The sequence below is a fragment of the Nipponia nippon genome, unplaced genomic scaffold (assembly GCF_047370975.1).
Source record: "Nipponia nippon isolate SJK-2023a ecotype South Korea unplaced genomic scaffold, ASM4737097v1 scaffold_52, whole genome shotgun sequence".
Taxonomy (NCBI): domain Eukaryota; kingdom Metazoa; phylum Chordata; class Aves; order Pelecaniformes; family Threskiornithidae; genus Nipponia; species Nipponia nippon.
Genome location: NW_028262372.1, coordinates 242,585 through 263,459, shown reverse-complemented (window position 1 = coordinate 263,459; position 20,875 = coordinate 242,585). Strand labels below are relative to the sequence as shown.

Here is a 20,875-nt window from a genome sequence, read left to right as displayed (position 1 = left end):
CGGGCAGCCATCTTGGAAAGGGCAGTGCTACGGAGGCGGCCATCTTGGATTCCCTCGCCTGGGCCCCTTTGAGGGGGAGCACACCAGGTTTTTAGCCCATTTTGGGGCCAATTCCTATCCCCCCGCGAGCACCCGATAAACTCTGGCGCTGGAGAAATGATGTCATGGACCTCGGCGGCCGCGGGGCAGGGCCTGGACGCTTGGGTCCCTTCCCAGCTGGGGAGGCAGTGCAGGCCCTCGTTAGGCCGCCCGGCTAATTAGTTGGGCTAATTAGCTGGGGGGGGGGGGTCAATGCTTCAGCATCGTGAGTCGCCCCGGGAGGGACCCACGGGTGAGGGACGGGGGGTGGGGGATGGCGGGGGGACGACGCCCGGACGCCTGGGTCCCTCGCGGCGGTTTTTTGACTCGAAGCTTTTTTTTTTATAAAACTAACAGAACAAACACATTAAAAATAAGAAATATTGCAGGTTGCCGACGGAAACAATGCGAAGAGCCCCACCCTTCGGGGGGGCCCGGGCGCCCGGGTCCTCTTCCTGCCCCGCCATCAACAGGAAGCCACGGCGGTTGTTTCGGGGCGGGGGTAGACGGACGTGGCCTGGACGCCGGGGCCGCTGGTAGCCAAGGGGTCCCGTTGGGGGTCCGGCAGCTCCTCCATGGCCACTGAGTCAGTGGTGGCTTGGAAGGTGCTGAGCGTTGCTTCCCCTGGCTTGGTGGCCGCGGTGGCCACCAAGGGTTGGGCCATCGGTCCCCCACCGCCGCAGCCGTCGTCTTCGGGGAGCTGAACCGGCCCGGCCCATGGCCCGAAGGACGTGGAGCCCGAGCGGTGCCGGCGGCAGCAGAACCACGCTACCACCACCAGCCCCAGGACCACCACCACGGCCACCACCACCACCACCACCACCACCCACCGCCACGAGCTCTCCTGGGGGGCTGGCAGAGCCACCGTCGTGGTGGCCTTCAGGGCTGGTCGGTGGCTGGTGATGGCCTCCACGGTCAGGTCGTGGCCGGTGGTGGTCTTCAAAGCTGGTCGGTGGCTGGTGGTGGTCTTCAAGGCTGGCTGGTGGCCGGTGGTGGTCTCCAAGGCTGGTTGGTGGCCCGTGGTGGTCTCCAAGGCTGGCTGGTGGCCAGTGGTGGTCTCCAAGGCTGGCTGGTGGCCAGTGGTGGTCTCCAAGGCTGGTTGGTGGCCCATGGTGGTCTCCAAGGCTGGCTGGTGGCCGGTGGTGGTCTCCAAGGCTGGCTGGTGGCCTGTGGTGGTCTCCAAGGCTGGCTGGTGGCCCCTGGTGGTATCCAAAGTTGACTGGAGGGTGGTGGTGGCCTTCGGGACCGGTTGCTGACCATTGGTGGTCTTCAAGACCAGTTGGTAGCCCTTGGTGGTCATTGGGACTTGATGGTGGCTGGTGGTGGACTCCAGGGACCTCATGGAGGTGGTGGGGGCCATCAGGGCCAGCGAGGGGGCACTGGTGGCCACCACAGCCGGTTCAGCGCTGTAGGTGACCACTGCAGCTGACTGGTGGTCCATGGTGGCCAAAGTGGGCGTTTTGGTGGCCATTGAGGTTTCCTGGTGCTCCATGGTAGCCAGCGGGGCCGTGGTGGTGCCCTCCAGGGTGGCCCTGGCGGTCTGCTCCAGCAGGGCGCCGCAGGAGGCCAGGAGGGCGCAGAGGGCGACGGCCAGATGAGCTGGGGGGTGGCCCCCCATGGCCCTGGGCTGGGGGTGGGACCTGTGGGACCGCAGGAGGCCGTCACCCCGGTGGGGTCCCCCCGGCACCCCATCGCGCCCATGGGACCCTCCCAGCACCCTTGGGTGCCCAACAGCACCCTTGGGACCCCCATGTTCCTCTTGGGACCCCCAACTCCCCACAGCCCCCTTGGGACCCCCACATAGCCACAGCACCCTTGGGTGCCCAACAGCACCCTTGGGACCCCCAACTCCCCACAGCACCCTTGGGTGCTCCACAGCCCCCTTGGGACCTCCAGGTCCCCCTTGGGACCCCCAACTCCCCACAGCACCCTTGGGTCCTCCATGGCACCCTTGGGTCCCCCAAGTCCCCACAGCACCCTTGGGACCCCCACGTACCCACAGCACCCTTGGGTGCTCCACAGCCCCCTTGGGACCCCCAACTCCCCACAGCCCCCTTGGGTGCTCCACAGCCCCCTTGGGACCCCCAACTCCCCACAGCCCCCTTGGGTGCTCCACAGCCCCCTTGGGACCCCCACGTACCCACAGCGCCCTTGGGTGCCCAACAGCACCCTTGGGACCCCCATGTTCCTCTTGGGACCCCCAACTCCCCACAGCACCCTTGGGTCCTCCATGGCACCCTTGGGTCCCCCAAGTCCCCACAGCACCCTTGGGACCCCCACGTACCCACAGCGCCCTTGGGTGCCCAACAGCCCCCTTGGGACCCCCAACTCCCCACAGCCCCCTTGGGTGCTCCACAGCCCCCTTGGGTCCCCCAAGTCCCCACAGCACCCTTGGGACCCCCAAGTTCCTGCAGCCCCCTTGGGTGCTCCACAGCACCCTTGGGACTCCCATGTTCCTCTTGGGACCCCCCAACTCCCCACAGCACCCTTGGGTCCTCCATGGCACCCTTGGGATCCCCCAAGTCCCTGTAGCACCCTTGGGTCCCCCAAGTCCCTGGGCGCCCCCCAACCCCCTTGGGACCCCCAACTCCCCACAGCCCCCTTGGGTGCCCTGTAACCCCCACAGGACCCCCAGGTCTCCCTTGGGACCCCCAACTCCCCCCACAGCACCCTTGGGTCCTCCATGGCACCCTTGGGACCCCCCCAGGTCCCTGGGTGTCCCCCAACCTCCTTGGCACCCCCAAGTCCCCACAGCACCCTTGGGGGCCCCATAACCCCCACGGGACCCCAAACACCCCATGGCACCCTTGGGTGCCCCCCAAACCTCCACCCCGCTACCTGCGGGGCCGCGGCCGTTGGCGGGGATGGTGCGAGCGCGGCGTCCGCAGGAAGCGGGGAGCGCAGGGAGGAAGCGCCGCCCAGGGCGGGGCCCCCAACGGTTCCGGGGGCCCCCACATTTAGGGGGCTGGCAGCAGTTTTGGGGCTCCCCATAGGTCCTGGGAGGCACTGGCGGTTTTGGGGCGCCCCATAGGTCCTGGGAGATGATGGCGGTTTCGGGGAGCCCCATAGATCCTGGGAGATGATGGCGGTTTCGGGGAGCCCCATAGATCCTGGGAGGCACTGTCAGTTTTGGGGCGCCCCATAGATATGGAGAGATGCCATCAGATTTGGGGCGCCCCATAGATGCTGGGAGACACTGGCGGTTTCGGGGCGCCCCATAGATCCTGGTTTAGGCCATGGTCCTGATTGATTGGTGGTTTCAGGTGGTCCCAGGGCTCCTGATTGGTGGTTTCGAGGTGCTGCCATGGCTCCCGGTTGGCGGTTTCAAGACTCAATCCTGACTGGTCCCTTCGGGGCACCCCAGAGTCCTGATGGGCCATTTCAGGTGCACCCCACGGCTCCTCATTTGGGGTCTCAAGACCCCCCCCCCCCCCCCAGCTCCTGATTGGTTAATTTTTGTGGTACCCCACGCTCTGACATCACAGTTTCAGGGTTCTCCGTGGCTCCTGATTGGTGGGTTCGGGGCACAGTCCCCACTGCTGATTTCAGGGCCCCCCATGGCTCCCGACTGACGGTTTCAGGGCCCCCCATGGCTCCTGATTGGTGGTTTCAGGGCCCCCCCATGGCTCACGATTGGTGGTTTCAGGGCCCCCCGCGGCTCCCGATCGGCTCTTTCGGGGCGCCCCACGGATTCGGAGGGGGCGGTTGTGGGGCTGCCCCACGGAGCCGGTTTCGGGGCGCCCCTACCCCCCTCGGCGCTGGAAGAAGCCCCCGATGTCCTGCAGGGTGACGTGGGGCTGGGGGGGTCCCGGGGGGGGTCCCCAGCTCGGAGAGGGGGAGGGGGGCTCCTCGTCGCCCCACGGCGGAGGAGGGGCGCCCCATAGCTCGGGGGGGCGGGGGCCCCCCGCAGCAGGCGCTGGCACAGCAGCCCCCCGCCACCACCATGGCCCCCCCCAGCGCCCCCAGCCCCACCATGGCCCACAGGCAGCGGCTGCAGGGGGGGACCCAATCCTGGGGCTGCGCCGTGGGGTGCCCCACGGCCCCCGCGACCCACAGCAGCGTCAGAGCCCACAGCGGGGACATGGCCGGGGTTTGGGGGGGGGGGGGGGCTCTGTGGGGCTGGGGGGGCCCCAGAGGGTTCCTAAGGGGTTGCTATGGGGCGGGGAAGCCCTGTGGGGCCCCTAAGGGGCTGCTATGGGTCTTTATGGGGCTGAAGGAGCCCTGTGGGGACTGTAAAGGGCTGCTATGGGGTTCTATGGGGCTGGGGGCAACCTAGGGGTCTGGGAGGGGCTATGGGGTTCCTACAGAGCCGCTATGGGGCCCTTAAGGGGCTGCTATGGGGCTGGGGGGACCCTAAGGGGTCCCTATAGGGCTGCTATGGGGCTGGGGGGACCCTATGGGGCTGCTATGGGGCCCAGAGGGCTGCAGGGGGGCAGTGGGGGGCAGGAATAGGGCTCACCTGTGTCAGCGGGGGGCCGTGGGGCCCTATGAGATGCCGTGGGTCGCTATGGGGCACGACGCCGGTGCCCCACGACAGCTCTCTTCCGCCCTCCACGTCACCGGGGCAGAACCTGCCCCCCCCCCCCCCCCCAACCGCGGCGTGGGGCCCGGACGCCTGCGCTCCCCCTCCCCGGATGCCTGGGTCCCGTCGGTGCCTCGGGTACCAAAACCCAGCCCGGGACCCCCGGGGTTTCAGTGGGGTGCTGGGGGCGGGGGGGGGGGGGGGGCGGAAAGGCTATGGGGTGCTATGGGGGGTGTTGGGTGGATCTATAGGGTGACTTGGGGGGGTCTACGGGGTTTCTGGGCATCTATGGGGTTCCTGGGGGCATCTATGGGGTGCTAAGGGGATCTATGGGGGAGGTTATGGGGTTCTTGGGGGGGTCCTGTGGGGTTTCTGGGGAGTCTGTGGGGTTCCTGAGGTGTCTATGGGGTGCTGGAGGGGTCTGTGGGGTGTCGGGGGCATCTATGGGGTGCTAAGGGGGTGCTGGAGGGGTCTGTGGGGTGTCGGGGGCATCTATGGGGTGCTAAGGGGGTGCTGGAGGGGTCTGTGGGGTGTCGGGGGCATCTATGGGGTTCCTGGGGGGGGGTCTGTCTGGGGTCTGTGGCCCTGAAGAACCCTCCCATTGCTCTCCTTGACCCTCCCAGTGCCTCCCAGTACGCCCCAGTAGCTCCCAGTCCCCCCTTGAGAGACCTCGTGGAGTCAGGGGCTGCAGCAAAAAGCGTTTAATCCTGGCCCGGCTCCGCCGCCGCCCCGAGCTCCCGGCGGGGGGGAGCCTGGGGGTCCTGGGGGACGCGGGGATGGACGCCGGCCCTGGGGGGGGGGCTGGAGGCCCCTCCCTGAGGGTGGGGGATGGGCCCTATGGGTCCGGAGGCCCCTCCCCAGAGCCCGATGGCGGAGCCGGGGGGTCCGGAGGAGCCCCCTTGAAGCCGGACGACGGAGCCGCCTCTGAAGGACCCTGCCCGAAGCCAAGCAACGGCTCTGGGAGGTCGCCGAAGGCGTCCGTGGGCTCACCCAGCGGATCCAGGTGGTCGCCAAAGTCCTCCCCAAACCCCACCGCCAGCTCCTGGGGGTCGGCAGAGGCGCCGTCGGCCCCGGGGGCCTCCAGGGACCCCCAGAAGGCTTCGAGGTCGGGGTTCTCGGCGCCATCGTCCTCCTCTTCCTCCTCCTCGTCTGGGTTGGGCCAGTCCACGGGTCCGTCTCCGGGCCTGGGGGGCCACTGGGAGGATCGGTAGAGCCAGCCGTTGCTCTTGGGGGGCTGCGGCACGTAGTCGTGGCAGAGGGACCCCCCCAGCGAGGGTCCGCAGGTCGCCTGGTAGCTGAACGCCAGGCGCCCGCTCCCGGGGAAGCAGACGACCTGCCGGTCCCCGCCGGCTTCCACCGGCTCCTCGCAGACCCCCAACAGGTCGTCGTCCCACTTGTTGTCCTCGTCCCACACCTCCACCTTCAACTGGGCGCCGGGGGGCAACACCACCGTCCCCAGATCCAACCGGGCCCCCCACCACGGGTGGTCGTTGTTCCACACCGTGGCCGTCTGCACCCGCTGCCTCCCGAAAATCACCCGGATGTAGGCATCGGTCTTCGAAAAGTGGTCCCCCCGCCAGCCCTGCCCGCCCGCCACGAACACCGTCAACCGCGCCAGCCCCCGCTGCCGCGAGCAGCAGTCGGTGGTGACGATGGCGTTGGCGGAGCAGCCGCATTGACAGGGCCCGACAAGATGGCCGCCGGCGCAGGCCTGGCTGCAGTTGACCCGCAAGGCCCGCTGGGCGATGTAATGGCCAATGGCGGCCCGTAGCGCCGCCCGCCGGGGCTCTCTCTGGGGCAGGAGGGTGTGGAGGGACCGGACGTTGGCCGCCACCAGCCCCGGGATGGCGGGGAGGCCTTGCAGCCATCTTGTGTAGGCCTCAGGCTTGCCGTAGAGTAGGTCGCCATGTTGCTCGCCTCCTTCCACCTCCACCAGCCGCTCGTTGTAGACCTCGTTGAAGGAGGCGTTGGCTTTGTTGCTTTTCCGGGCCCGGTGGCACGCGGTGGACGTGGCACTGATTCTCCCGGCGCCTCCGCCGGCCGCCACCTCCACCCCTAAGCAATCGGCCACTTCCTGGGTGTTGGTGCCCATCATGGCAGCCTGGCAGGAGCGGATGGCGGTGACAGCCCGCAGGCGCCCACCCAGCTGGGCCCCCCAGATGTAGTGGGTGCCGTAGGCGGCCAGCAGCTCCCTGTAGTCGTCCGCCGTGGCGGGGGTGAAGTGGGGGGGCAGGGCCCGCACGGCGCGGAGGAAGTGGGGGGACGGGCGGGTGCCGGGGATGACCGTGGTCCTGGGGGGGGGTAAAGGGTGGGGTGGTGAGACATGGCTGGGGGGGGTCTACGGGGTGTTGGGGGGTCTGTGGGGTGTCGGGGGGCTATGGGGTGCTATGGGGGGGTTGGAGGGGTCTGTGGGGTGTCGGGGGGCTATGGGGTGCTATGGGGGGGTTGGAGGGGTCTGTGGGGTGTTGGGGTCTATGGGGTGCTATGGGGGGGTTGGAGGGGTCTGTGGGGTGTCGGGGGTCTATGGGGTGCTATGGGGGGGTTGGAGGGGTCTGTGGGGTGTCGGGGGTCTATGGGGTGCTATGGGGGGGTTGGAGGGGTCTGTGGGGTGTCGGGGGTCTATGGGGTGCTATGGGGGGGTTGGAGGGGTCTGTGGGCTGCCTGGGGGTCGATGGGGTCCTGTGGGGGTGGGGGGTGGATTGAGGGACGGAGGGAAGGACAGAAGGACGCGGGGCCCAGGGGAAGGAGGGAAGGAGGGAGAGAGGAGGAGGCGGAGGAGGCCGTCGGGAGGAGATGATGGGGGAGATGAGATGGAGGAGGGAGGGGAGGGACAGAAGAGGGAAGAGAGGAGATGCAGGAGGCCACGGAGGAGAGGATGGAGGCGGTGAGGGGATGGAAGGAGGAAGGGGGGAGATGGAAGAGGCCATGGAGAAGGTGCTGGAGGAGCTGGAGGAGGTGGAGGAAGGACATAGGAGCTGGAGAAGATGGAGGAGCTGGAAGAGCTGGAGAAGATGGAGGAGGTGGGGGAGATGAAGATGGAGGAGCTGGAAGAGATGGAGACAGAGGAGGTGGAGGGATGGAGGAGATGAAGATGGAGGAGCTGGAAGGGATGGAGACGGAGGAGGTGGAGGGATGGAGGAGCTGGAGGAGCTGGAGAAGACGGAGGAGATGAAGACGGAGGAGCTGGAAGAGATGAAGATGGAGGGGGTGGAGGAGATGGAGGAGGTGGAGAAGATGGAGGAGATGAAGACGGAGGGGGTGGAGGAGGTGGAGATGGAGGGGGTGGAGGAGATGGAGATGATGGAGGGGGTGGAGGAGATGGAGATGATGGAGGGGGTGGAAGAGATGAAGATGGAGGAGGTGGAGGAGATGAAGACGGAGGGGGTGGAGGAGGTGAAGATGGAGGAGGTGGAGGAGGTGGAGATGGAGGGGGTGAGGGACGGAGGAGCTGGAGGAGGCCAGAGAGGCGGCGGCGGCGGCGGCGGACCCACCAGTAGTGGATGCAGCGCATCTGCAGGCTGGCGAAGGCGTAGCGGTCCTCCTGCTGCCGCTGCAGCCCGAACTCGGCCACCCGCGAGTGGGACCCAGCAACGGCCAAGGTCCCCGGCAGCCCCGGCTTCACCATCGCCCCCAGACCCACCCGCCACCCCCGCGCCACCTCCTCCGTCCCGGCCACCACCGTCCCCAGCGCCCGGCCGCCCGACGCCACCCGCGTCCCCTGCCGGCACTGCCGTCCCGCCCGCCACGCCCCGACGCCCCGCGGCAGCCGTCGCGGTCGCCCCCCGTCCAGGGGGTTGGGGCAGAGCACGCAGCTGCCCCCCGCCGCCGCCGCGGGGACGTCCCCGACGGCCAGGACCTGGCCGCCGGTGGGGCTGAGGGTGGTGACGTCCAAACCCCAGCCCAGGGTCTGGGTGCCGGGGGCCAGCGGGGCGGCGCAGGCGGCCCCCCGGGCGCGGTGGCACTGGGGGGTCCCCGGGGACCAGCGCTGGAGGGACAGGAGGGACAGGAGCCAGAGGCGGGAGAGGGGACGCCGAGGGGCGGCCATGGCCTGGGGGGAGAGGGGGAGCGGGTGGGCGTGGGGACACGGGGACACGGGGACGGGGGGACGGGGACGTGGCGGTGGGGACGCGGGGATGGGGACACAGGGATGGGGACGGGGATGTGGGGATGGGGACGTGGGGATGGTGATGGGGACGTGGGGATGGGGACACGGGGATGGTGGTGGGGACGTGGGGATGGGGACACGGGGATGGGGACGGGGACGGGGACGTGGGGATGGGGACACGGGGATGGGGACGGAGATGTGGGGATGGGGACGCGGGGATGGTGGTGGGGACGTGGGGATGGGGACGCGGGGATGGTGGTGGGGACGTGGGGATGGGGACACGGGGATGGGGACGGGGACGGGGACGTGGGGATGGGGACACGGGGATGGGGACAGGGACGTGGGGATGGGGACGCGGGGATGGTGGTGGGGACGTGGGGATGGGGACGTGGGGATGGGGACGTGGGGATGGGGACATGGCGGTGGGGACGCGGGGATGGGGACAGAGACGTGGCGGTGGGGATGTGGGGGTGGTGGTGGGGACGTGGGGATGGGGACGCGGGGACGTGGGGATGGGGACGTGGGGATGTGGGGATGGGGACAGAGACGTGGGGATGGGGACGCAGGGATGGGGACACGGGGACGTGGGGATGGGGACGTGGGGATGGTGGTGGGGACGTGGGGATGGGGACACGGGGATGGGGACGGGGACGTGGCGGTGGGGACATGGGGATGGTGATGTGGTGGTGGGGACACGGGGATGGGGACGGGGACATGGGGACGTGGGCGTGGGGATGCAGGGATGGAGACGTGGTGGGGACGTGGCAGTGGGGACACGGGGATGGGGACGGGGACGTGGTGGGGACATGGGGACGGGGACATGGAGGCGGGGATGGGGATAGGGGGATGCGGTGATGGTGACGGGGACGTGGCGATGGGAACGGGGACACGGGGACGAGGATGGGGATGCAGGGATGGTGACGGGGACGTGGGGATGGGGACGCAGGGACGGGGACGTGGTGGTGGGGACACGGTGGTGGGGACACAAGGATGGGGACGGGGACGTGGTGGGGACATGAAAACGGGGATGAGGACGTGGTGGTGGGGACGCGGCGATGGTCATGGGGAGACGGAGGTGGGGACGTGGCGATGGTGGTGGGGACACGGGGACATTGGGGATGGGGACACGGTGAGGACGTGGTGGGGATGTGGCGATGGTGGTGGGGACACGGGGACAGGGGGACACGAGGACGGGGACATTGGGGATGGGGACGCGGTGGGGACGTGGTGGGGACGTGGTGGGGACGTGGCGATGGTGGTGGGGACACGGGGACGGGGGACATTGGGGATGGGGACGTGGTGGTGGGGACGTGGGGACATGGACGGTGCCGAGAACACGGATGGGGGGACAGACGGACACGGGGGGGGGACACACAGACGGACACGGGGGGGACAGACGGACACGGGGGGGGACAGACGGACACGGGGGGCCCGTACTCACCGGTGGCTGCGACTCCCGTGGGGACACGGGGGGTGGGGGTGGGGGGACCCCGTCACATCCTCCCCCTCCCCCCCCCCCGCGGCTTCACACCTCCCCCCCGCCCCCCCCCCCCCGCCCACAGGATGTGGGGCAGCCCGTGGGGGGGGGGGAGGGGCCACAGAGAGGCGGGGGAGGGGCCGGCTCTGGGGCGAAAAGTGCTTTATTTGGGGGGGCCCCGCCCCCACCTGAGGCACGTGGGGGGAGGTAGCGCAGAATCGGGCCCGGGGGGGGTGCCCCTCCCCCTCCGTGGGAATTGACGTCATTCGGGACAGGAAGTGGGTCCCGGGCGAAGGGGGCGGGGCTTAAGGTGTGTGTGTGGGGGGGTAGTGTTGGCCAATGGGGGGTGGGTGGAGCCATCGGGAGGCCCCGCCCCCCCCCCGATGGGAGGTGACATCAGCGACCTGGCGGGGAAGGGGCAAAATGCCGGCCCAGTCGCCCCCAGTTCAGCCCAGTAACTCCCAGTTTGTCCCAGTAACCCCCCCAGTCAGACCAGTTTGTCCCAGTTACTCCCAGTTCAGACCAGTAACCGCCCTAGAGCCCTCCAGTCAATCCCAGTTCAGCCCAGTCACTCCCAGTTCAGCTCAGTAGCTCCCAGTTTGTCCCAGTAACCTCCCCAGTCACTCCCAGTCGCTCCCAGTTACTCCCAGTTCAGCCCACTAACCACCCTAGAGGCCCCCCAGTCCCTCCCAGTTTGCCCAGTCCCACTCACCGGTCCCGGGAGCAGGCGGGGGGGAGCTACCCCGTTGCCACGGTGGCGGCGATGATGGCGACGATGATGAGGACGGTGACGATGATGCAAGCGGCCACCAGCAGCTTTTTCTGTTGGGGAGGGGGGAGAGGAGCGGGGTCAGGGGGGGATGGGGACCCCCCGTGGGGACACTGAGGGGTCAGGGGGGGATGGCGACCCCCGTGGGGACCCCCGGGGTCTGGGGGGGACATGGGGACCCCCGTGGGGACACTCAAGGGTGGGGGGGGGGACCCCCGGGGGGGCCCCCGGGGTCTGGGGGGACATGGGGACCCCCGTGGGGACACCGAGGGGTCTGGGGGGGACACGGGGACCCCCGTGGGGACACCCAAGGGTGGGGGGGGGACACCCCCGTGGGGACCCCCGGGGTCTGGGGGGGACATGGGGACCCCCGTGGGGACACTCAAGGGTGGGGGGGGACCCCCGTGAGGACACTGAGGGGTCTGGGGGGGATGGGGACCCCCGTGGGGACACTCAAGGGTGGGGGGGGGGAACCCGTGGGGACACCGAGGGGTCTGGGGGGATGGGGACCCCCGTGGGGACACTCAAGGGTGGGGGGGGACCCCTGTGGGGACACTCAAGGGTGGGGGGGGGACCCCCGTGGGGACACCGAGGGGTCTGGGGGGGATGGGGACCCCCGTGGGGACACTCAAGGGTGGGGGGGACCCCTGTGGGGACACTCAAGGGTGGGGGGGGACCCCGTGGGGACACTGAGGGGTCTGGGGGGACATGGGGACCCCCGTGGGGACACTCAAGGGTGGGGGAGGGACCCCGTGGGGACACCGAGGGGTCTGGGGGGGATGGGGACCCCCGTGGGGACACTCAAGGGTGGGGGGGAGACCCCGTGGGGACACCGAGGGGTCTGGGGGGGATGGGGACCCCCGTGGGGACACTGCGGGGTCCGGGGGGGACACGGGGACCCCGGTGGGACCTGCCGCGCCCCGCGCTGGCTGCGCCGCGCCGCCCCCAGGTGCTGCTGGCCCTTGCGCAGGGACGTCCCTGACTCCTGGATGTTCCTCTCGATCCGGTCGATCACCTCCCCCTGCACCAGTATGGACCAGTATGAACCAGTACACCCCAGTACGAAGCCACATGGTCAGTACGGCCTGCCACAGCAGTGCCAGACCCGCCCAGTGCCTCCCAGTTCCCTCCCAGTGCCCCCCAGTTCTCTCCAAAACCATCCTCATGTCCTGTGTCCCCCAGTATCCTCCCAGTACATCCCAGTGATCCCCAGTTCCTCCCAAGAGCATCCCGATGTCCTGTGTCCCCCAGTTCCCTCCCAGCTCATCTCAGCACCTCCCAGTTCTCTCCAAGAGCAGCCCAATGTCCTCCTCTGTCCCCCAGTTCCCTCCCAGTTCATCCCAGTGCCTCCCAGTTCCCTCCCAGTGACCCCTAGTTCCCTCCGAGAGCATCCCAACGTCCTCCGGCCCATCCCAGTCCTCCCCAAGAGCCTCCCAGTGCCCCCCAATATCCTCCAGTTCCCTCCCAGCATCCCCCAGTCCCTCCCAGTGCCCTCGAGTGCCCTCCCAGTCCCCTCCCAGTGCCCCCCAGTCCCTCCCAGTGCCCCCAGCACCCACCTGCCCCTCGATGGTGCTCCCCAGGAGGGTGAAGAGCTCCCCCAGCTCCCTCCCGGTGCCCCCCAGTCCCTCCCAGTGCCCCCTAGTGCCCTCCCAGTCCCTCCCAGTCCCCTCCCAGTGCCCCCCAGTCCCTCCCAGTCCCCTCCCAGTGCCCCCCAGTCCCTCCCAGTGCCCCCAGTAACCCACCTGCCCCTCGATGGTGCTCCCCAGGAGGGTGAAGAGCTCCCCCAGCTCCCGCAGGCCCCTCTCCAGCCGCTGCAGCTCCTGGTGCCGCACCCCCACCTCCTCCAGCGCCGCCCGCGTTGCCCGCGTCGCCCCCAGCACCTGCGGCAGCACCCATGGGTGCCCCCACGGACCACGGCCACCCGTGGGTGCCCCCACAGACCCCCAGCACCCATAGGTGCCCCCACGGACCCTCAGCACCCATGGGTGCTCCCATGGACCTCCACCACCTATGGGTGCCCCCACGGACCCCCCAGCACCCATGGGTGCCCCCATGGACTCCCAGCCCCCACGGGTGCCCCCACGGACCCCCAGCACCCATGGGTGCTCCCATGGACTCCCAGCCCCCACGGGTGCCCCCACGGACCCCCCAGCACCCATGGGTGCCCCCATGGACTCCCAGCCCCCACGGGTGCCCCCACGGACCCCCAGCACCCATGGGTGCCCCCACAGACCCCCCAGCACCCATGGGTGCCCCACTCACGTTAGAGATGAAGACCTCGCTCTGCCCCGTCTCCAGCATCTGCTCCAGCTCCTCCTCCGTCACCGAGGCGCTGCCGGCTGGGGTGGCCCAGGCGTCGGGGGGGGGGGGCAGGTGCCTGGGACCCCTCCCCAGGGCACCCAGGTGCCGAGCACCCCCTCCCCAGGGACCCAGGTGTCTGGGGGGGACCCAGGCGTTTGGGGACCCCTCCCCAGGGCACCCAGGTGCCTGGGACCCCTCCCCAGGGCACCCAGGCCTTTGGGGCCCCCTCCCCAGGGCACCCAGGCGTTGGGGCCCCCCCCAGGGCACCCAGGCCTTTGGGGACCCCCCCCAGGGCACCCAGGCGTTGGGGCCCCCCCCAGGGCACCCAGGCCTTTGGGGCCCCCCCCCAGGGCACCCAGGCGTTGGGGCCCCCTCCCCAGGGCACCCAGGCCTTTGGGGACCCCTCCCCGGGGCACCCAGGTGTCTGGGGGGGACCCAGGCGTTTGGGGACCCCTCCCCAGGGCACCCAGGCCTTTGGGGACCCCCCCCCAGGGCACCCAGGCGTTTGGGGACCCCTCCCCAGGGCACCCAGGCCTTTGGGGCCCCCTCCCCAGGGCACCCAGGCGTTGGGGCCCCCCCCAGGGCACCCAGGCGTTGGGGCCCCCTCCCCAGGGCACCCAGGCGTTGGGGCCCCCCCCAGGGCACCCAGGCCTTTGGGGACCCCTCCCCGGGGCACCCAGGTGTCTGGGGGGGACCCAGGCGTTTGGGGACCCCTCCCCAGGGCACCCAGGTGTTTGGGGCCCCCTCCCCAGGGCACCCAGGCGTTGGGGCCCCCCCCAGGGCACCCAGGCGTTGGGGCCCCCTCCCCAGGGCACCCAGGCGTTGGGGCCCCCTCCCCAGGGCACCCAGGCGTTGGGGCCCCCCCCAGGGCACCCAGGCCTTTGGGGACCCCTCCCCGGGGCACCCAGGTGTCTGGGGGGGACCCAGGCGTTTGGGGCCCCCTCCCCAGGGCACCCAGGTGTTTGGGGCCCCCTCCCCAGGGCACCCAGGCGTTGGGGCCCCCCCCAGGGCACCCAGGCGTTGGGGCCCCCTCCCCAGGGCACCCAGGCGTTGGGGCCCCCCCCCAGGGCACCCAGGCGTTGGGGCCCCCCCCAGGGCACCCAGGCGTTGGGGCCCCCCCCAGGGCACCCAGGCCTTTGGGGCCCCCTCCCCAGGGCACCCAGGCGTTGGGGCCCCCCCCAGGGCACCCAGGCGTTTGGGGACCCCTCCCCAGGGCACCCAGGCGTTGGGGCCCCCCCCAGGGCACCCAGGCCTTTGGGGCCCCCTCCCCAGGGCACCCAGGCGTTGGGGCCCCCCCCAGGGCACCCAGGCCTTTGGGGACCCCTCCCCAGGGCACCCAGGCGTTGGGGCCCCCCCCAGGGCACCCAGGCGTTTGGGGCCCCCTCCCCAGGGCACCCAGGCGTTGGGGCCCCCCCCAGGGCACCCAGGCCTTTGGGGCCCCCTCCCCAGGGCACCCAGGCGTTGGGGCCCCCCCCAGGGCACCCAGGCCTTTGGGGCCCCCTCCCCAGGGCACCCAGGCGTTGGGGCCCCCCCCAGGGCACCCAGGCCTTTGGGGCCCCCTCCCCAGGGCACCCAGGCGTTGGGGCCCCCCCCAGGGCCCCCGGCCGCGGCCCCGCTCACCGATGTGGAGCTGGCGGCGGATGCGCTCCAGGCTGCGCTGGCGGTAGCGGGCCTGGGCCGCGTGGCAGCGCCCCGTCAGCCCCAGGAACTGCTGCGACAGCACCCCGTGCTGCGGGCGCCCGTCAGCCCCGCCGGGACCCCGACCCCCCCAGGGACCCCAACACCCCCCCCCAGGGACCCCCAACACCCCCCAGGGAACCCCAACCCCCAGGGACCCCAACCCCCCCAGGGACCCCCAACACCCCCGGGGGCCCCGACCCCCCCAGGGACCCCAGCCCCCAGGGACCCCGACCCCCCAGGGACCCCAACACCCCCCCCAGGGACCCCGAACACCCCCCAGGGACCCCGACCCCCAGGGACCCCCAACACCCCAGGGACCCCAACACCCCAGGGACCCCGACCCCTCCCCAGGGACCCCAACACCCCCAGGAGCCCCAACACCCCCAGGGACCCCAACCCAGAGGGACCCCAACACCCCCAGGGACCCCAACCCCCAGGGACCCCCAACACCCCCAGGGACCCCAAAATCCCGTTGGGGACCCCCAAATCCCTCCCCAGGGGTCCCAAAATCCCACTTGGGGACCCTGAAACCTCCCTAGAGACCCCAAAAACTCACTTGGGGACCCCAAAACCCACCTGAGGGGCCCTGAAACCCCCCCGGGGACCCCCAAAGCCCCCTCGGGGACCCCCAAATCCCTCCCCTGGGACCCCCAAATCCCACTTGGGGGCCCCCAAAACCTCCCCAGGGACCCCAAATCCCCCCCGGGGGACCTCAGCCCCCCCCCCCAAGGGGACCCCAACCCCCCCGGGGATCCCCCCAAGACCCCTCAGGGCCCCCCCAAACCCCTCCCCCCCCACCTGGGTGCGCTTCACCCGGGCCCCGATGGTGTTTCGGTTCTCGTCCTCCTCTTCCTCCTTCCCTGGCTCCAGCGCTGGGGGGGACCCAGGCGTCCGGGGGGGACCCAGGGGCCCGGGGGGGACCCAGGGGTCCGGGAGACCCCCCCCCCCCAATACCCAGGGGTCCCAGGCATCCGGGGGGGCACCCATGTGTTTAGGGGGGGACCCAGGGGGGTCCCAGGGCTCCGGGGGGGGTCCCAGGGATTTGGGAGGACACCCAGGGGGTCTGGGGGGTCCAGGGGTCTGGGGGGGTCCCGGGGGATGGTCCCAGGGGCCCGGGGGGTTCCCAGGGGTCCGGGGGGGGTCTCAGGGGTCTGGGGGGTCCCGGGGGGTCCCGGGGTGGTCCCAGGGGTCCGGGGGGGGTCCCAGGGGTCCGGGAGGTCCCAGGGGGGTCCCAGAGGTCTGGGGGGTCCCAGGGGTCTGGGGGATCCCGGGGGGTCCTAGGGGTCCGGGAGGTCCCAGGGATCCAAGGGGGGTCCCAGGGGTCTCGGGGGGTCCTGGGGGGTCCCAGGGGTCCGGGGGGTCCCAGGGGTCCCGGGGGGGGTCGGGGGGGTCCCCACCTCGCAGGCGGGTGCGGATCTCCTGCGTCAGCTCCTGGATCTCGTCCCGCAGCACCTGCAGGTCCCGCTTCAGCCCTGGGGGGGGCACAGGTCACCCACCCCCCCGCAGGGACCCCGAGTGCCCCAGGGACCCCCTGAGCCCCTATAGCCCCCCCTGGGCTCCCTATACACCCCCAGAGCCCCTACAGCCCCCCAGAGCCCCCCTTTGTACCCCCAGCGCCCCTATAGACCCCCAGACCACCTATAGCCCCCCCAGAGCCCCCTGAGACCCCTCCCTTTGTACCCCCAGCGCCCCTATAGACCCCCAGACCACCTATAGCCCCCCCCATCTCCCCTACAAGCCCCACAGCCCCCCAAACCCCCCCCAGGCCCCCAAGAGCCCCCCCTATACCCCCCCCCCAAGCCCCTATAGCCCCGTAGGGGACCCCCCCCGAATCCCCTATAGCCCCCTATAGCCCCCGTACCCTCGTCGGGCAGGGGGGTGCCCAGCACGGCCTCCTGCTGCTGCTCCAGCGCCTCCAGCTTCGTCTCCAGCGCCCGCAGCGCCGCCCGCACCCCCCGCGCCTGCGCACACGCTAACCACACGCTAAGGGCACGCTAAGGGCACGCTAAGGGGGGGGGGGGGGCTGCAGCACCCCCTGCACCCCCTGCGCCCTGCAGCCCTGGCACGCACCCAGCACCGACACGCCAATTGCGTGCTAACTGCATGCTAACTGCATGCTAATTGCATGCTAATTACATGCTAGTGACACGCTAGGGCATGGTAATGGCACGGCAATGGGATGCAAACGATGCGGGGGGGCTCCAGGACCCGCCTGCGCGGCCCCTCAGTAACACCGGCATGCTAATGACATCATAACATGCTAATAACATGTTAATGACATGCTGAGGCATGCTAACGTAAGGCTACAGCGTGCTAATGATATGCTAATGACATGATAAGGGAAGGAGGGGCTCCGGCAGCCCCCTGTCCTGCGCATCCCCTGCCCGCGCACAGCATTAACACGCTAATAACACGCGAGAGTATGCTAATGAGATGATAATACTATGCTAAGGCATGCTAATGTCCAGCCAGCGTATGCAAATAGCATGCTAATGACACGCTAAGCGCATGAGGGGCACCTCCCTCGCCTGCACACAGCACTCACGTGCCCATAACACAAGCCAGCATGCTAATGAGATGGCCGGCATGCTAATGAGATCCTAATGCCGTGCCAAGGCATTCTAATGGCAGCTTAGGTTATGCTAACTATGTGTTAATGATATGTTAATGAGACAGTGACACGAGGGGCTCCAGTGCCACCCCTTTCCGCCGTGTATCCCCCCCCCACGCATGCTGACATGCTAATGAGATAGCAAGGCATGCTAATGAGATGCTAATGCAATGCCAAGGCATTCTAATGCCAGGTTAGAATATGTTAATGACATGTTAATGAAACACCGGCCCGAGGGGCTCCAGTGCCACCCCTTTGGTGTCTCCGCCCCCACGCATGGTGCTGACATGTCCGTGACATGCTAATGAGATGGTAATGAGATACCAAGGCATGCTAATGAGCTGCTAAAACAGGCCAATGCCAGGCCGGAGTATGCTAATGATATGTTAATTATGCGTTAATGACACTGTAAGGACACGGGGGGGGGGCTCCTGCATCCCCTGGGCATTTGCCCGCCCCCCCCGCCCCCCCCGCCCAGGCTAACGAGGCGCTAATCGCATGCAAATGAGATGCAAGCCCCGCCCGCCCGCGGGCACCCACCTGCAGGAGGGTGTCGGCCCCGGGGGGGGCGGGGGGGCGCAGCCCCATCAGCGCCACGCGGTCCCGCTCCTCCTCCTCCTCCTCCTCCTCCTCCTCCCCCGAGCTGCGGCCGCAGTCCTGGGGGGGGCGGGGGTCAGGGGGCCCCCAAACCCTCGGGCCCTGCTGGGGGGGGCAGGAGCCCTGGGTCCCGTTTTGGGGGGTCCCCGGACCCCTGGGTCCCATGGGGGGGGTCCCAGACACTTGGGGGGGTCCAGGACCCCTGGGTCCCGTTTTGGGGGGGTCCCTGAACTCCTGGGTCCCATTTTGGGGGTCCCCGGACCCCTGGGTCCTGTTTTTGGGGGGGTCCAGGACCCCTGGGTCCCATTTTGGGGGTCCCCAGGCCCCTGGGTCTGCTTTGGGGGGGGTCCCCCAAATGCCTGGGTCCCATTTTGGGGGTCCCTGGACCCCATTTTGGGGGGGTCCCCGAACTCCCGGGACCCATTTCGGGGGTCCCCGGACCCCTGGGTCCCATGGGGGGGGGTCCCAGACACTTGGGGGGTCCAGGACCCCTGGGTCCCGTTTTGGGGGGGTCCCCGAACTCCTGGGTCCCATTTTGGGGGTCCCTGGACCCCATTTTGGGGGGGTCCCCGAACTCCTGGGTCCCATGGGGGGGGTCCCAGACACTTGCGGGGGTCCAGGACCCCTGGGTCCCGTTTTGGGGGGTCCCTGAACTCCTGGGTCCCATTTTGGGGGTCCCTGGACCCCATTTTGGGGGTCCCCGGACCCCTGGGTCCCATGGGGGGGGTCCCAGACACTTGGGGGGTCCAGGACCCCTGGGTCCCATTTTGGGGGGGGTCCCCGGACCCCTGGGTCCCATGGGGGGGTCCCAGACACTTGCGGGGGTCCAGGACCCCTGGGTCCCATTTTGGGGGGGTCCCTGAACTCCTGGGTCCCATTTTGGGGGTCCCTGGACCCCATTTTGGGGGGTCCCCGGACCCCTGGGTCCCATGGGGGGGGTCCCAGACACTTGGGGGGGTCCAGGACCCCTGGGTCCCGTTTTGGGGGGGTCCCTGAACTCCTGGGTCCCATTTTAGGGGTCCCTGGATGCCTGGGTCTGCTTTGGGGGGGGGGCCCCGAACTCCTGGGTCCCATTTTGGGGGTCCCTGGATGCCTGGGTCCTGTTTTTGGGGGGGGTCCAGGGCCCCTGGGTCCCAATTTGGGGGTTCCTGGACCCCTGGGCCCTATGGGGGGGGGGGGGTCCAGGCCTCCTGGGTCCCATTTTGGGGGGGTCCCTGAACTCCTGGGTCCCATTTGGGGGGGCCCAGACACTTGGGGGTGTCCCCGGACCCCTGGGTCCCGTTTTGGGGGGGGGGGGTCCCACCTGGTGGAGCTCTCGCGTGCGGTCCCGCATGGTGGCGCCCTTCGCTCTGGGGGCGGATGCGGAAATGGACGGGGGAGGCGCTCTGCGCATGCGCGCAAGGAGGCGGGGGGGGGGGGCGGCCATAGAGCGCGGCCGCTCTGGCCGCGGAGTCCTCCAAACCATAGAGTGCGGCCGCCAGCCTCAGGCAGGGGCGGTGGCGGGGAAACCATAGAGAGGGGCCGAAAGAGAGACCGGAGCGCCGCCCGTTGAGCTCCGCCCTGGTCCTCCAAGGGTCGGGGGGATGTCCCCCGGCGGACCCAGCCCCCAAAGGGTCCCGGGGGCCCGGGACTGCGAGGGGGGCAGTGAGCGTGCAAGGGAGTGAGCGCGCGAGGCCCCACGCAAGGACGGCGAGCGTGCAAGGGCTCGTGCAAGGCACCGAGCGTGCAAGCGGCACCCCCGGGCCGGCAGCGTCCCTGCGAGGGGGCTGAGCGTGCGAGGCCCGGTGCAAGCAGCACCCCTGCAAGGCCAGCGAGCGTGCGAGGCCCCGTGCAAGGCCGGGAGCGTGCGAGGCCCCGTGCAAGCAGCACCCCTGCAAGGCCAGCGAGCGTGCGAAGCCCCGTGCAAGGCCGGGAGCGTGCGAGGCCCGGTGCAAGCAGCACCCCTGCAAGGCCAGCGAGCGTGCGAGGCCCCGTGCAAGGCCGGCAGCGTGCGAGGCCCGGTGCAAGCAGCACCCCTGCAAGGCCAGCGAGCGTGCGAGGCCCCGTGCAAGGCCGGGAGCGTGCGAGGGCTCACACAAGGAGCATCTGTGCAAGGGACCAAGCGTGCAAGGCCCCGTGCAAGGCTGGGAGCATGCAAGGCCCCGTGCAAGCAGCATCCCTGCAAGGCCAGTGAGTGTGCAAGGCCCCGTGCAAGGCCTGGAGCGTGCGAGGCGCTGTGCAAGCAGCACCCCTGCAAAGCAGCATCCATGCAGGGACCCACGTGAGAGGCATCCGTGCAAGAGAGCGAGCGTGCAAGGCCAGGAGCGTGCAAGGACCTGTGCAAGCAGCACCCCTGCGAGGCCGGCCAGCACGCAATGCCCCGTGCAAGGCTGGGGGCGTGCAAGGGCTCGTGCAAGGAGCACTCCTGCAAGGGTACGAGTGTGCAAGGTGCTGTGCAAGGGTATGAGCGTGCAGTGCCCCGTGCAAGGCTGGGGACGTGCAAGGCCCCATGCAAGCAGCACCCCTGCAAGGGTACGAGTGTGCAAGGTGCCGTGCAAGGGTATGAGCGTGCAGTGCCCCATGCAAGGCTGGGGGCGTGCAAGGGCTCGTGCAAGCAGCACCCCTGCAAGGGGACGAGCATGCAATGCCCCGTGCAAGGGTTCAAGCGTGCAAGGCGCCGTGCAAGCAGCACCCCTGCAAGGGGATGAGTGTGCAAGGCGCCGTGCAAGGGTACGACCGTGCAATGCCCCGTGCAA

General features: G+C 69.8%; 3 protein-coding genes across 7 annotated transcripts; all 3 read right to left on the bottom strand.

The window, feature by feature from the left end:
• Positions 1–445: 445 nt before the first annotated feature.
• On the bottom strand, positions 446–4,625 carry LOC148051844 (uncharacterized). 4 transcript variants are annotated; one of them, XM_087735137.1, is made up of 3 exons: positions 4,538–4,625; positions 2,917–3,426; positions 446–1,718 (listed from the first exon to the last, which is right to left on the bottom strand). In XM_087735137.1, exons 2-3 carry the CDS (start codon positions 3,033–3,035, stop codon positions 545–547), a joined length of 1,293 nt encoding a protein of 430 aa, XP_087591263.1. In that variant the 5' UTR covers positions 3,036–3,426; positions 4,538–4,625; the 3' UTR covers positions 446–544. The 4 variants fall into 4 exon arrangements, with proteins under 4 accessions (XP_087591263.1, XP_087591262.1, XP_087591264.1 ...); XM_087735136.1 differs by having other exon boundaries at positions 2,917–3,446; positions 4,538–4,610; XM_087735138.1 differs by having other exon boundaries at positions 2,917–3,198; positions 4,538–4,603.
• Positions 4,626–5,296: 671 nt separating this feature from the next.
• On the bottom strand, positions 5,297–10,203 carry PRF1 (perforin 1). Its single transcript, XM_087735103.1, has 3 exons — positions 10,147–10,203; positions 8,092–8,648; positions 5,297–6,891 (listed from the first exon to the last, which is right to left on the bottom strand). The coding sequence occupies exons 2-3, from the start codon at positions 8,643–8,645 to the stop codon at positions 5,436–5,438; spliced, it is 2,010 nt and encodes a 669-aa protein (XP_087591229.1). The 5' UTR covers positions 8,646–8,648; positions 10,147–10,203; the 3' UTR covers positions 5,297–5,435.
• Positions 10,204–10,327: 124 nt separating this feature from the next.
• On the bottom strand, positions 10,328–19,500 carry STX4 (syntaxin 4). 2 transcript variants are annotated; one of them, XM_087735196.1, is made up of 11 exons: positions 19,444–19,500; positions 18,084–18,245; positions 16,794–16,893; positions 16,330–16,404; positions 15,731–15,804; positions 14,873–14,981; positions 13,214–13,290; positions 12,694–12,831; positions 11,862–11,972; positions 10,895–11,004; positions 10,328–10,586 (listed from the first exon to the last, which is right to left on the bottom strand). In XM_087735196.1, exons 1-10 carry the CDS (start codon positions 19,471–19,473, stop codon positions 10,921–10,923), a joined length of 960 nt encoding a protein of 319 aa, XP_087591322.1. In that variant the 5' UTR covers positions 19,474–19,500; the 3' UTR covers positions 10,328–10,586; positions 10,895–10,920. The 2 variants fall into 2 exon arrangements, with proteins under 2 accessions (XP_087591322.1, XP_087591323.1); XM_087735197.1 differs by having other exon boundaries at positions 18,084–18,200.
• Positions 19,501–20,875: the final 1,375 nt, after the last annotated feature.